The following is a 14538-nucleotide window of genomic DNA, read 5'->3' as shown; positions in this document are numbered from 1 at the left end:
TAATTGAACAAACGACTTTTTGGTCAAAATCAAAATCCAAACGGAAAATAAAGTTGATTTGTGTATTGTATGTATATGTGTTAATTCCGTTTCTATAATTGTATTACATGTGCTTGCGTTCATTTAATTATTACATAAATGAATAAAAGACAATATTTATGCAAAACATGGCCAATTACTTTAAATACGTCTAATAGCATATAACAGCTACTTTATGATTTTAAGATCGAACTTGCGCAGACGGTTAACACGGAGTTAAATACATTTTCTTTTAACAATTTGTTCATATTTTAACGAATGCAATAAACCAAACACTCATGTTATGCTTTAAAGCATGGGTTAGTTAATTAGAGAAGTAAAAAAAAAAAACATTAATATATATATAAAAAAAGTAAATTATTGTTGCGGATTTGGTCGATATTACCAAATTAATTATGACATCTTAATCATCATGATTTACTATTTTTAGGCATTGGTCGAGTTGCTTTCGTACACGTTAAGCTTTTTGGAAAATTTGTCAGACATTGTAAATTTGCTTGTAAAAAATCAAAAAGTAATAATTAAATGAGAAAAATCATGTTCAGTTTCTTATAAATTTTGGTGTAGCAATATTTTGAGGTTGATTTTGATACGGTCAGAAAATTACTAAAACGATATCAACTATCAATTTCATTATCATACATTCTTCTGAGATTAATGTCATTTAAGGAGTGCGACCTTTGTACATTTTTCAAGAAATCGTGTTTTTTATTGACTTAAACGATCTCTTGAATAGCTAATAATGATAAAGAAAGACAATTATGGACAAGAAAAAATTTTAAATAGTTAACGCAACATAGTTACAACATAATTATAGGGTACTTACGGTTTTTGTAAACGACTCAATATTGTTATAATCCTTGAGATTGTCTTTCCTGACAACAACAACAGTGTAATTAAGTTTTAACTTGATTAGCGGAATAACGCCAAGAACGCAAAGCAAATGAGAGCTCCTTCAAAACAAATGAAAGCTACAGCGTTGGTTAAACAAGTAAGAAAATTATACTCGATTTTGGTCAATCTTTTATACTCACCACCGTCATCCTAAAAAAGATAAAAAAAGTAAAGTTTTCATGCTCTATAATATGGACTGGGCGCGGTTGATTTTTCTTACTTTCAAAGTAAAGTTTTTGTCGCATACAAGCGTGGGCGTATAGTAGGGTATAACTTTATTATTAGTATTAAATTATATAGATTGAAAAAAACTTCCTTTTAGTCGGAATAGATAGCAAAAAGGTTTGACCACTGCACATTTTAAGGGATTTATTCTCACTAACAAAAACCACGAGACACAAATAGAAAACCGTATAGAAATACAATATGTTCATTCCCGATTATACATGAACGTTTGTGTGATTATAAGCATGTATGTCTTTCATATTCCATATTGCATTTAAATGTCTTCTAAATCACGATATGTTTCTTTTAGTCATAGTAAAATTGTTTGGAAGCGTTTATTGTTTTGAGTGTTTTTCTGATAAAATTTTAAGCTCTAACTTAAATAAAAACAATTATGACAAAATTAAAACAAAACATGTTTAACTGCATACATATCATATTAAATACATTTAAAAATAATAATTAAATTTTTTTTTTTCTTGCAATTATTGAGGCACGGAATACATTACTTCAGCTCTTTTGCCCGCAATAACATGTTTGAAGGAATAAGAAGATTTTTTAATAGAAAATCGGTCCTCTTTCGCAATAATTCTTATTTTTTTAAACTCAATAAAAAAACTTTCCCTCATTAATTTAAATTCTATTATGTTATGTTGTGAACATAAGCATATGTAGCAGAAGGTTACAATGATCTGACATATTATTTTTACTTCACCTGATGCATTAATACGAGATTATTTAATTGTGGAAGTGTTCATGCGCCAGTAAGGTGCATCTCTGGGCTGAAAATGAAGTTGGCCCTTCGACTATCTGGGTAACAGTTTTCCGGGCAGTTCCGAAGGTTGATCAAAATGACCCAAAAGAAAATGAATTACAGGTATTTAAGGGGCCTTTCATAAAAAAGTCACCAAAAAAAAATCTTAAAACGTTACATACTTTATAATTACTTTTTTGACGTTCGAAAATTCCGAAGAGTCAAAATCACCCACCCTTTAGTTTTCGCCGACGGCCGATGTGTGTGCATATGTATTTATTTTTCATTTACGTTTAAAATGAAAAAGACGTATAATAAGCAAATGTTGAAATCCTTTTGCGAAACTCAATTCCCGTTTTCAGCAAATTGCAAAAATCATTACATTTGCAATTGCATTGTCGAATTCACTACAGTGCACTGGTCCTGTGCTTATGGGAAATGAAGCCTTTTGATACAATTCCAGGCAAAAAGAATTAGAGAGAAAGCAAACTTTGTCAATAGGTGTCAAAGACTTCCGCTTTCACTTTCTAAATAGATGTAAGTTTGTCTCTCTGTCCGTCCCCTGCCCCCCGTGGTCGCAATTTTCGAGTTATTTTGATGAATGGAAAGCTATCGAACCACTTTTTCAAGCAATTTTCATATACCACCTAACTTCGAAAAATCGTGGTATAAATAACTGTATTAAGAGAAGTGGTGTAGGGCATTAAATAGTGTTTTTACTTATATTTGTTATAGTAAGAAAAGAAAGGTACTTAGACTGGGAGACAAAACGATAAATGGTAAGTAAGAGAGAAAGATAACCACTCAGTTCATATCCCACCGAGAAGCAAATTTAAGGCTGTTTAAGATTGTTTAAGACTGTTTAATAATGTTTAATAAGGTTTGCATGTTTAACTTTACTCAATTTTGAAGTGTTTAAGACTCTTTAAGATATATACGCGAGAGATGTTAAAAATTTAGATTTCTCGATTTCTCATTACTATACTAGTAGGATATTTAATATTTATATTATATTTTAATAAATTTATTAACCGATATCTGACAATGTAGATCAAACAATTAAAATTAGTTAAACCCTTTTACCAGCAATTATTTTATTATTTATTGCTTTCCCATCTCTACAATTATTATATCTACTTGAGAACATTAATAAACTTTCTATTACCTTAAAAACTATTGGAAACAAATGATATTGAAGTTACGAATATTCAGATTTTATTGGTATTGATTTTGATTCTTATATAATCTCTTCAAATGAGGTAAATATTAATAGATTCCGCTTATTAGGCGTTGATAATTCCCCCTATTAGTCTATTACCTTAAGTTGTGTCCTAAAAAAATTATTTTACGCTGCTCAATGGCGATGGTCGTATCTCTTAGCGGAGTATAATCACACGCACCTGTAAAAACACAGTGGCTACCATCAACTGCTCTCATGGGTTGTAAACCCCGGAAAATGTTTAACACAAAATATTTACAGCGGTGAAGAGTCTTAGAACGTTACGCTTGTGTTAGTTATACACAAAGATATAAAAAGACGCTAAAAGTGATGTCTTTCTTCTCGATACTAATTGCAGAAAGAGCTGAAATATTTGCAGTACATAAACGAAGACAGTCGCTAACGCCGCTGAGCAGGATTACAAAATTGCTAAGGAGACACCATCCAGATTTCCAGAAAAACTATGCCCAGTCTCCATTTAAAAATATTTTCCAAAATATATCAATGTACTCACATGTAATTCCAAATATTATTTCAATTGCTTAATTTATTAAACACTAAACGAGTTTTTTAAAAACAAATTTTTGATTTAATTTTGGTAAAACTACATTCTCTTTAATGACCTATTGTATTAAATATTACATTAATTTTTAATATAGCACAATGTCTCTGCAATTTTTTTATATATTTTGCATTATTTAATTTTTCAGTTTGCCAAACTTTTTCTTGTACTTGCGAAATTTCACAAAAGTCGTTAGCTATTTTTTTCCTTTACACCATTTATAAAAAAAATATCATGTGTGGAGAATGGAGAGAGCACAGAATTGCTTTCAATAAATAAGAAAAATGATGGATAAAAAATCTTAACAAATTTCGACAAAATAAAGGGATAGAAGAATAATAATAATAGAATTCGTAAACAAACGAAATAAAAGAACATTTGAATAATATAATAATAGCATAGAAAAATAAAATAGTCCAAAAATTGAATTAGAGATGTGCACAAAGGTGTTCGCCGTCCTCATAATTCGTCCAACCATAAAGAAAAAAAAGATTAAATTAAATAAATAATCAAATAATTAATTGAATACAAATTATTGTATAGCTGCATGTTAGTGCGAACTTTTAAATTAGAACTTGGTAATTGTAAGACCTCCCGCAGAACGTTGGCTGCCCCCTCGGGCAGTTTTAGTGTAAACGGATCTTATAATTCTACACCAACATCACGCGGCGTTCTTGTTTCGCTTTATCACTTTTTTACTCAATCATTTTTTGGTTTTCTTTTTCTTTATTTGTTAGATTGTAATGGCGTTTCTCGGATTCTCGAGTAATTGTTGGTATTCACTCGGCAAGTTTTTCTCTCCACTTTTTCATTATCTGCTTTAATTTAAATCGAAAACAACGTCTATCCAAAAGGTAGACAATTTTTAGCTGAAAGTTAGCTTTTACTTTTGTATTGAACTGTTTGGCAAAAACAGCAAAATATAAAAGCGAAAGCTAAATTTTTCATACGTGAATGTCTCACATTTCTTTTTTGTTAACACTCGAGCATTGATATTAAAGGACATATATAATATTGTATTCATCGCGAACGTGACTTTCTAGTATTCATATACGTCACTCTTTCTAAACGATATACGAGCAGTTATTTCAACTGCAAAGTGTTAATTTATAGCCATCTACTATTAAGTTAAAATAAACGTTAATTAAGAACAATGTCTTAATATACTAGATAATGCCTATAACGCTAAAAACTAAAATAGAATCAAACAAAACATAAACAAACCTGTTTAGATAGAGGGCATAGAGAGAGAGGGAGAGAGAGAGAGCGAGAGAGTGAGAGAATTTGCGTAATAATAGTGAGTGAAAAGCGCTTAGCGTACCGTAGCCGTACAACAAGCATCGGCTTATTGCATTATAAGCATATATGTATAGAAAGATTATAAGAAAATTACATAACGAGATAAATAAGTAGGCAGTCAATCCTTTGCAATCGCCATGAAAAATGATGTTATACTTAGTTCAAGGCGATTTTTTCAATATAAAACGTAGACAATCTAAGCTAACAACTCTGTGACGGAGAAAACAGAAAGAGATAGTGGCTTTGAGTAAGAATTACTTTCAATTCCTTCTTTGAAATTGCTTTCACTTCATCACATGATTATACCACCTAATAAAAAGTTCTTCTTCTTTTAAAATTCATCAAATCAACAGTAGGGAGGTAATCACACAATTGAAAATTAGCTGTTTGGCAAAAATGAATGTTAATTCTTAGTACATAATGCCTCCTCGATGTTTTACTGTGTTAAGGATTAAATGCAGACACGAAATCTAAGCTTTAATAAAATCACTGATTGGTTTCGATTATAAATATCTCTTTATTTTTTGCGTGTTCTCACGTCCCCCATGTAAATATGATCATTTATGAGAAAATTAAGTAACTTTTCAAAATATCTACGTGAGTTTACTCGTCGCTTTCTATGCGCTCAACGTAAATGTCAAGCAAGAAAATATTTTTATCGGTTTCCAGCCTTTTCAAAGATTTATTTGGCAATACTGAAAACTTCAAGTGATAATGTGGGAACCGTCAAAATGAAGACATATTTTCTAACTAAAACAGAAAAAAAGTGTGCTGCTGATCTTTTTGCTTTCTAACAAAAAAAAAAACGGTGAAAAGTTTATATAATTATATCAACACACAAATAGTACTCCTAGACATTTCAAGCCATGTTTTTATAAAGCCTGCACCGCGAGACACAAAAGTTAATCTTGATCATAAAACAAGTTAGAAAAATCTATAAATGTAAGTACGATTGAAAATTGTATATTTAAAACAATAGCAAAGATCTAATAATAGTGAGAGGTGAGTTTTTCATATAAAAAAAAAGAATTTAATTTTCCTCGTGAATCAAGTTTATTAACACATGAATGTGAAAAAGGTTACCGGACTTGCAAGAAAATCGATTTTCCCTAAGCCGGTTTGCATAGGATAATAAAAATTTTAGCGTATAATGAAAAATCTTAAAATTAAATAAATTTCTTCATATTTCAGTTATTTTGAAGAAAATTATTGAATTATAAAAAATAAATCTGAGCAATAATGGTTGCTTTCGGTTCTACGCAACGTAAAAATGTGCGTATATTACTTGTTGGCGATCAAGGAGTTGGCAAAACATCACTTATATTATCTCTAGTTAGTGAGGAATTTCCTGAAGACGTGCCGCCAAAGGCAGAAGAGATTACCATACCAGCCAACGTTACTCCCGAACAAGTGCCCACCAATATTGTGGATTATTCTAGTAAGTTAATATATCAAAAATTGCGATATTTGGGTCACGTTCTTTCTTTTCCTAAACTTTTGATCAGGTACTGAGCAATCTGATGATATTCTTAAAGAAGAAATTGTTAAAGCCCATGTGATTTGCATAGTTTATGCAATAGACGATGAGGATTCATTGGAAAGGATTACCACCCATTGGCTACCACGTATACGCGGTGCAGTGGGAGAAGATCAGCCGCAGAAACCCGTTGTTTTGGTTGGCAATAAAGTTGATTTGGTGGATTATTCAACTATCAACGTAAGAATTATATATCGCTAAGGCTTATCTTTGTTAGCATTTTTGGTTCATTACAGACTGTCCTCGGTATCATGGAAAGGTTTTCCGAAGTTGAAAGCTGCGTAGAATGTTCGGCGAAAACTTTACATAATATATCTGAAATGTTTTACTATGCACAAAAGGCAGTATTGCATCCCACATCCCCGTTATATATAATGGAAGAGCAGGACGTAATTATTCACTAATTTCATCGAGTTTTGTCCAAAATTTTTATACTCACCAAAGGATATCGAAATCTTTGCAATGTCCAGAAGAAAGATTTAAAGAGCCCAAAAGTGTATTCGTTCTTGACTAAAGTCAAATTACTTAGTCAATCTAGGCATTCCTGTCCGTCCGTCTGTGTGTCATAAAAATCTTTTCGAATTCTTCACAAACATTAAGATAGATTCCGATTGCAAATTTAGCGAAAATATTGAAAGTTCTTTGATGCAGGTTGTTGTTAAAAATGAACGTGTGCAACAAAATAAAACCTGGAAAAAATGTGCATAAGTAAGAATGAACGATGAAAATTTCACATGCATTTCCACACGTAGAGGTTAGAAAGCTACTATGAAGATCGCTCACATCCGCTCAAATGTATAGTCTCAAAAATTTTTTTTTTTTGTTCTTTTTATATTGAAGTTGGTGGGTATAAAAAATCCGGGCATAGGAAAGTAATGTTTTTTCATTTATTTATTTTGCAGTTAACTCCTGCCTGTAAGAAATCTTTAGTGCGCATATTTAAAATATGTGATATTGACGGAGACAATTTGCTCAATGATTATGAGCTCAACCTCTTCCAAAGACGTTGCTTCAATACTCCACTCCAACCGCAAATATTGGATGAAGTCAAAGCTGTTATTCAAAAAAATATTCCCGAAGGCATTTACAACGATTCCGTAACACTTAAAGGTTTTCTCTTCTTGCACTGCCTATTCATACAGAGAGGTCGCAATGAGACAACATGGGCTGTTCTAAGACGTTTCGGCTATAATGAGCAGTTGGAAATGTGCAAAGATTATTTAAGGCCTTCACTCAAAATACCGCCTGGCAGCAGTACAGAATTATCACATCGAGGTCAACAATTTTTGGTGGCACTATTTGAACGCTATGACAAAGATGTCGATGGCGCTTTATCACCGGAAGAGCATCGAATGATATTTAGCACATGCCCCTCCACTCCGTGGTCATATTCGACAGATATACGAAAATCCTGTCCCGTCAATGAAAATGGTTGGGTTACTTTACATGGTTGGTTATGCCGTTGGACCTTAATGACGTTATTGGATGTTACAAAAACTATGGAATACTTAGCTTATTTGGGTTTTAATGTGCATGAAAATGACACACAATTGGCGGCAATCCACGTAACACGAGAGAGACGTATTGATTTAGCCAAACGGCAAAGTAGTCGTTCGGTATATATATGCCATGCAATCGGTCCAAAAGGATCTGGCAAAACAGGATTATGTAGAGGTTTTCTCTTGGATGACATGCGCTCACTTATTGGCAAAGAATTCAAAACCAATGTTAACTACTGTGTCAACACTGTTCAAGTATAAATTAAATATATATTTGTAGTAAAATTCACTACAAGTTATAGCAATTCTAGGTTTATGGACAAGAAAAGCATTTAATATTACGGGATATTGATGTCAAACATGCCCTCGATCCATTGCAACCGCAGGAGGTAAATTGTGATGTTGCTTGTTTAGTTTACGATACTTCCAATCCGCGTTCGTTTGAATATATTGCACGCATTTATATAAAATACTATGCGGAAAGTAAAATTCCAGTTATGGTTGTTGGCACCAAGGCTGACCTCGATGAGCGACGTCAAGATTATTTGCTCCAGCCAGCTGAATTTTGTCAAAAGTACAAATTACTGCCGCCACATTTTTTTTCACTCAAAGCAAATAAAAAGGAATTATACGTTAAACTGGCTACCATGGCGGCTTTTCCGTAAGTACTTCAAATCATTTTGTATGCTTTCCTCATATGTTCGATGATGTTGCGCTCTACTAAAAAGTGTATCTGAAAAATATGTTTTATCTCTAAAATGGCTTATGACTGATATGACTAATCTTTTGCAAAACAGATAAAAACAGATGAAAAGTTATTCTTAAAATTAAGTGAGAGTTTCTATGTATCTTCAATTAGTTAAAACATTTGACGTACATGCACTTCCCAATTTATTTCTAAAACTTTTTATAAACGTAAATGAGTTGCTAAGTTATGTGATATCAAAATTTATAAAAAAAGGGTTGATTGACTAAACTAAGCAACTACTGCGCGAGCCAACGTCGTCTAGAAATCGTTAACTGTTGTCATTTAAAAAAAGAAGCAAAAACGCTATTGTCATTAAATACTCTACGTCACTTTGCTAAATGTAGTTGTTCATATAAGGACCTTTCAAAGTGGCAGAAGAAGTGGTCCGTTTCCAACCATTTTCAATAGCACTCGTCCTTGGGCCAAAGCACGTGTATGCGCCTAATTTAATCAAAATATTTCAAAAATTGAGATGTGATTGTGGTTGATCACAGCAATGCAAGAGGAGTGACTAATAGACAAACAAACTCGGAACAATTCAGTTAGTGACTTTAAATTATTCGGCATAATAAAAGATGGATCTATCTCAACTCCTTCTAACGCTTCCAAAATGTATATTCTTGTGCCACACAACGTGTAGGATATAAATAGAGTATAGTACACTTTCTCTCGTATTTGATCCAACCAGTGCGTCTGGCATTTGAATGAAAACGCATCCTATTTACTGTAAGCATATGAAGTTTTGTTTTTTTAATACATCTTTCCCATCGGTAGACGTAAATCTAACAATTTTCTCTTGCATTTACGAGATACATATAAATTTGTTCCCAGTCGATTTAGACATGCATGGGTTGGATTCCCAAATTCGCGGAATTGAATTATATTATAATTATCATATTCCCCCACCGAAAGATGGTTCTATATTCCTTTTGTTGAAACGTTCACAATACCTAGAAGGGAGCTTTAGTGACACTATAAAAGAATATATGCATTCTTGATTGACATATAAAACTCTGAAACGTTTTAAAACGTCTTTCCGTCTATATGGTTGATACGATAGATATTCTCCTGGTCTCGAAAAAAACCAATTTATCGGTTTGAAATGTGGCAGAAACATTGCTGTAGACTGGTATTGAAAATAGTCAAAGAGCTCACCCACACCACAACGTCAACTAAGAACACCTCTGTTTGTAAAAGTAAAAAAAAAAGAAAAGCAGCACCTAAGAACTTCCAATGTTTCCGCTAAATTTGAAGTCGATATCTTTATCGGAAATCGACAGACAAACAGGCTTAAAGCGATTCAGGATTTGATATTGATCAAGAATATATACACTTTGTGGGGTCTCGCTGTAGCTGGCTTCTGGATGTTGCAAAAGATTTGACAAAATGAATATGCCTTCACACTTTGGTAATAAATATAAAAATATTAAAAAAACAAAAGAAAAGAATTGAAACAATAGTAGAAATCAAAGAACACAATCGTTCTCGTCAGCAACTGTAAAAATATTTTATTCGCTGGAAGAATGATCGCAGTTCGCTTTTGACTGAGAAACTCTATAACTTTCCTTGTGAATTTTGCATTTTCATATGATTTCACAATCAGCTACATGACTCCCTCGCTAGGTATACAAAATGTAATGAATTTCGTATCATCGTTAACTCAGCCACGTACAATCACAATGCACTCTTCACGTTCTGCATTCCATATCATATATCACTAATAAAACCTTATTCGAATTTTTCTTCCTGTAAATGTTTTAAAAGAAAAAAAGGCCGAGATTTAGGGCAGCTTGTCGTGTCGAAGTATTAAAGGACCTCAATGTCAATAAAATATAAAAGTATTTAAAAGCCTACATTAATCATCTGGTTTTGTTTATAAAAGCCTTATCGTCTTCCCTGTTGGTATGCTCAACAGGTGAAGACTTTAGTTGTTTAGGATGCTTTAGTAACAATAATTTTAGGTATCATCAACGTATTTTATTGGTTAAATTAGCCTAAAGGCTTAAATGAATAGCTTATATGTGAAATTTTTTTCCTGTTACTACTATTACTAATCTACTTTTAAACGATATCTGATAAGTTGACGAGTTTTCTATCTGACGATTCCAATATGGCATAACTCGAGCATTTTCATCCATTGGCGCTCGAAAGACAGACGTAAAGAATATCTTACATCGATTCAAAAAGTAAGTCTGAATTGATCGGTACCTCATGACTTTCTGGACGTGTTGCATACATCGCCACTAACTTAATATATCCTTGTATCTTAAGCGAGGTAGGGCCTAAAAATGAAAAACAAACTGCAGCAGACGAACATAGGAAGGAGCGATGTACACGAGCTCGTACACAGGAAGCCATAATTGGCTGTATAAGGGGACAAGTCGGGACATTATGCGGGACGCCATGAAACATCTTAGCCTAAGAGGAAAATTATTTCCTTGGTTGATTTCGCGGGAGATGGACGGTCTTACGTGAACTTTATCGATTTCATGACTAATATTCTGCATCCGGAATTTCACAAAGCACTTCCTAAGTGTTCCCTAGCTTATTGCGTTTTCATTCCAAGGCAACTTAATCACCTCCTTCACCACCACTTCATGTGTTGTGAATGCAAACTGAAACTTGTACCGTTCAAACATCAATATGTATGTATTCTATCTACAGCTGAAATTTTGGGAAAATTGAACACTTCAGGTGCGCTTTATGCAGCAATCACTTTCAGGGGAACGAATTCATTTGCATAACATATATATGTGTAATACATATTTTTGCACTGCTTTTCATCTGTGTCACTTTGAAAATTCGGTCATCTTTGGATGTCACGCTGATCGGGTTCGCTTATTTAGGGGTTTTTTTTAAATTGTCTGGGAACTGGAAATGAACGGACAACAAATATTTTTTTCAATCTTGATTTTGAGCCCATTGATTTATGAAAGGAGCAAATACCATCGGCTCGTGTGAAGATAGAAATGAACGAAACATATTCATTACCGGGATCGGAATGTTTGTCGACATGTATTTGAGTTCATCGCTACTTCGTAGCACACTATGCCTCTTGTGCTGTAGTATTGTTAACGTATGATTCTAACTGGGTAGCTATAAAATATTTCAGAAGATTATATGTATTTTTAAAATGTTGTGTGCAACATGACTTGGCTGAACTACTTCAAGGGCTTGAGTAAATTAAATTCGTGATATAATTTTTGTTTTTTATTGTCCAACGTGGCATAGTCATAATTAAAGATGTTTAACAATTTTGTACTCCTGGAAAGATTTAAAAAAATAACTGAATTCCTTCTTTTTTCTCTCCTTTTTTTATTAATTTAAATTATATTTTGCTGTTTTTTATGGTGGTGTGTATGACGGTAAAACGATATGACGGTAAAAAAAAACATTGATGTGACTTTTATATTTATAAACTCACACATGAAAACACCAACATTCACATGTACACAACACTTATCCATCACAAATCAATAACAATAAAAAATTAACGCGGGGGATGCCTGTAGACGTTTTCAAGCCGCCTGGATATTGTTTTATAAGCACAGGTTGGTACAGCTGTGGGAAACGGCGTAAGTTGAAGTTCCTCTTTTTTTTGCCAAACATGTATATAAATATATTAAAAATCGAATTCATTTCCTTCTTACTCCCCCCCCTCCCCCCCCCCCCTTTTTTTTTTTTTTTTCTTTATTATTACTTTTAAAGCAATTGCTAAAAAAAACAAAGCCATTTTAACTAAAATAATAAAAAAGCAAAATTCTAGCTCCAAAATAAATGCAAATTTATATGAGATAAATTTTTTTGTATGGATTCTTGTTGTTATCCGTAGCTTTTAATATTATAATTAATTCTTATTCAAATAATTTATGAATTGTGTTACATATTTTCTTGTTTTTAATATTCATTTTTAACGTTCTTTTTTATTAAACTTGCCTTGCTCGCCCACCAGCAGAAGAAAATACAAAACTGATTAAGTCTATTATTCCGGCTATAAAGGTCAGAGATTTTTAAAACATTTGCACGTGTCTATCGGTCTGTTCGTAGATTGTGAGAAACCCAACGCACAAAATGCATAATCACCGTTGGCACCTTGGCACGTACAGTCTCCAAATCGATTATCTCCAGCACACAAGGACATTTTCCTTCAATGTATTATAAAAAGAAAATATTCGCTTTGTCTTATAATTCTCAAAAGATGTTTCATTAATAATCCTTTGTTTATTTTTATACTCTCCGCTACTTGTGATAGAAGCATGTATCAAGTTTGTGCGGATGTATGCAACACTTACAAAGAGTTATGATAGATACCACTTTAATAAAATACCAATCGATTCAGAATCATTCATGGAATCGTTTTAAGTTTGTCTGTCCGTTCAACTTTGTGTTTTGTTTTCTTGATATTTTCTTGAATATTTTGATGAAATTTGGTACACTGATGTGCTTTGGCAGAATGATGGACGCTATTGAAAATTGTTCGGATCGCACCATTTTGAAAGGTCCTTATATATGAATAAAAGTCCACTGCATACTGTTTTTATTTGCTACACGTTACATAAGAACGAACTTACTGAACGAATAACTATTTAAGAATGTTCTCATTATTTATCCTGTGGGTGGTGGGTGTTCAAGATGAAAATACAATTCTTACTTTTTTCTTTTTCGCCTTATTTTCTTCATCGTAACATTTGAAGCATGTTCTAATTTCATTGAATTTTCACTCGGAAGGAAAATATGTATATAAAATATATTTTTCTCTTTTATTTCATTTTACAGACATTTACGTCAATTTGGACTTATGAGCGACGATCCAACAATTTGGTGGAAAGCTGGCCTGGGAGTGGCTGCCGCTACCGTTCTTGGGTTTGTGGTCTTACGTACTATCCAGGGCGTAAGTAGTTCGTCGCACTTCTAACTGTTGTCGACAGCTAATCACATATGTAAATATAATATTTTTGGAGTATAAAGCAATTTTGGAAATTAAATGAATGCTGCAACAATGTATCCTTTGCTGTCCCACAGCTATTAAATTATTATTCTGCATAAAACTATTCATAAATATACAAATATTCATACATTATATATTATATATATACATATATTTTTATATACTAAATGTAACAATAATCTCTAAACTATATCAGCACGTAATTAGATGTAAATAATTAATAATTGCTTTGTTAATTAAAAAAAAAAAAAAGATCGATAATCCTTTAGTCAAAAATTTTTCGTTTAGGTAATACTTATAATTGGAGTTAACTTCAAAAAATAATACCAATGATTTATTATTTTAGTAAAAAGAAAAAAAAAAACACTATTTATTCCTACGTATATTTTTTTTCTATTTCGCATTATAATAAAAAGGAAACGTAATACTTCCGGATATGGATTTTCTTATTGTTTAACGTTATTATTGAAAAGAAAAAAAGAATATATTCATTGTAACTTTTAAATAAATGATAAATAAGACACTTTTACTTTTAGAAAACTCTCACATTTATTGGAGCATAATTGCAGTCGCTGGGTTTAAGAGAAGAAAAGAAAATGTCAAGAGAAGAAGAGCTCGTCGTCCAGATTGGTATCGTTACGCAGGCGAACACTGTGATTTAATATATTTGTGTCGAAAAACTATAATGTGAATATTTACCAATGCCAGAAGGACATGCTAACTACTTCAATTAAGTCAGTGATACGCCAGAGTCTTGTATATTAAACATTATATTAACTAATACTAAGATGCAGTCAAAGTATTATAGTTGGCC

General features: G+C 32.4%; 1 protein-coding gene across 3 annotated transcripts; it reads left to right on the top strand.

Moving 5' to 3' along the window:
• Positions 1-5548: 5548 nt before the first annotated feature.
• On the top strand, positions 5549-14461 carry LOC119641564 (mitochondrial Rho GTPase). 3 transcript variants are annotated; one of them, XM_038040310.1, is made up of 8 exons: positions 5549-5934; positions 6184-6430; positions 6498-6709; positions 6766-6918; positions 7432-8283; positions 8340-8689; positions 12289-12327; positions 13553-14461. In XM_038040310.1, the coding sequence occupies exons 2-8, from the start codon at positions 6232-6234 to the stop codon at positions 13689-13691; spliced, it is 1944 nt and encodes a 647-aa protein (XP_037896238.1). In that variant the 5' UTR covers positions 5549-5934; positions 6184-6231; the 3' UTR covers positions 13692-14461. The 3 variants fall into 3 exon arrangements, with proteins under 3 accessions (XP_037896238.1, XP_037896237.1, XP_037896240.1); XM_038040309.1 differs by having other exon boundaries at positions 12289-12351; XM_038040312.1 differs by lacking the exon at positions 12289-12327 and having other exon boundaries at positions 5550-5934.
• The last annotated feature ends 77 nt before the right edge of the window (positions 14462-14538 follow it).

The sequence above is a fragment of the Glossina fuscipes genome, unplaced genomic scaffold, assembly GCF_014805625.2.
Source record: "Glossina fuscipes isolate IAEA_lab_2018 unplaced genomic scaffold, Yale_Gfus_2 154, whole genome shotgun sequence".
Lineage (NCBI taxonomy): Eukaryota > Metazoa > Arthropoda > Insecta > Diptera > Glossinidae > Glossina > Glossina fuscipes.
This window is presented reverse-complemented; position numbering and strand designations above follow the sequence as displayed.

Bases quoted from the DNA above. Each gene is read 5' to 3' on its own strand.
- LOC119641564 (XM_038040309.1), top strand. From the start codon at position 6,232: ATGGTTGCTTTCGGTTCTACGCAACGTAAAAATGTGCGTATATTACTT. The intron at 8,284-8,339 runs GTATAAATTAAA...TAGCAATTCTAG, and splicing joins ACTGTGTCAACACTGTTCAA to GTTTATGGACAAGAAAAGCA. The intron at 12,352-13,552 runs GTAAGTTGAAGT...TTCATTTTACAG, and splicing joins GTACAGCTGTGGGAAACGGC to ACATTTACGTCAATTTGGAC.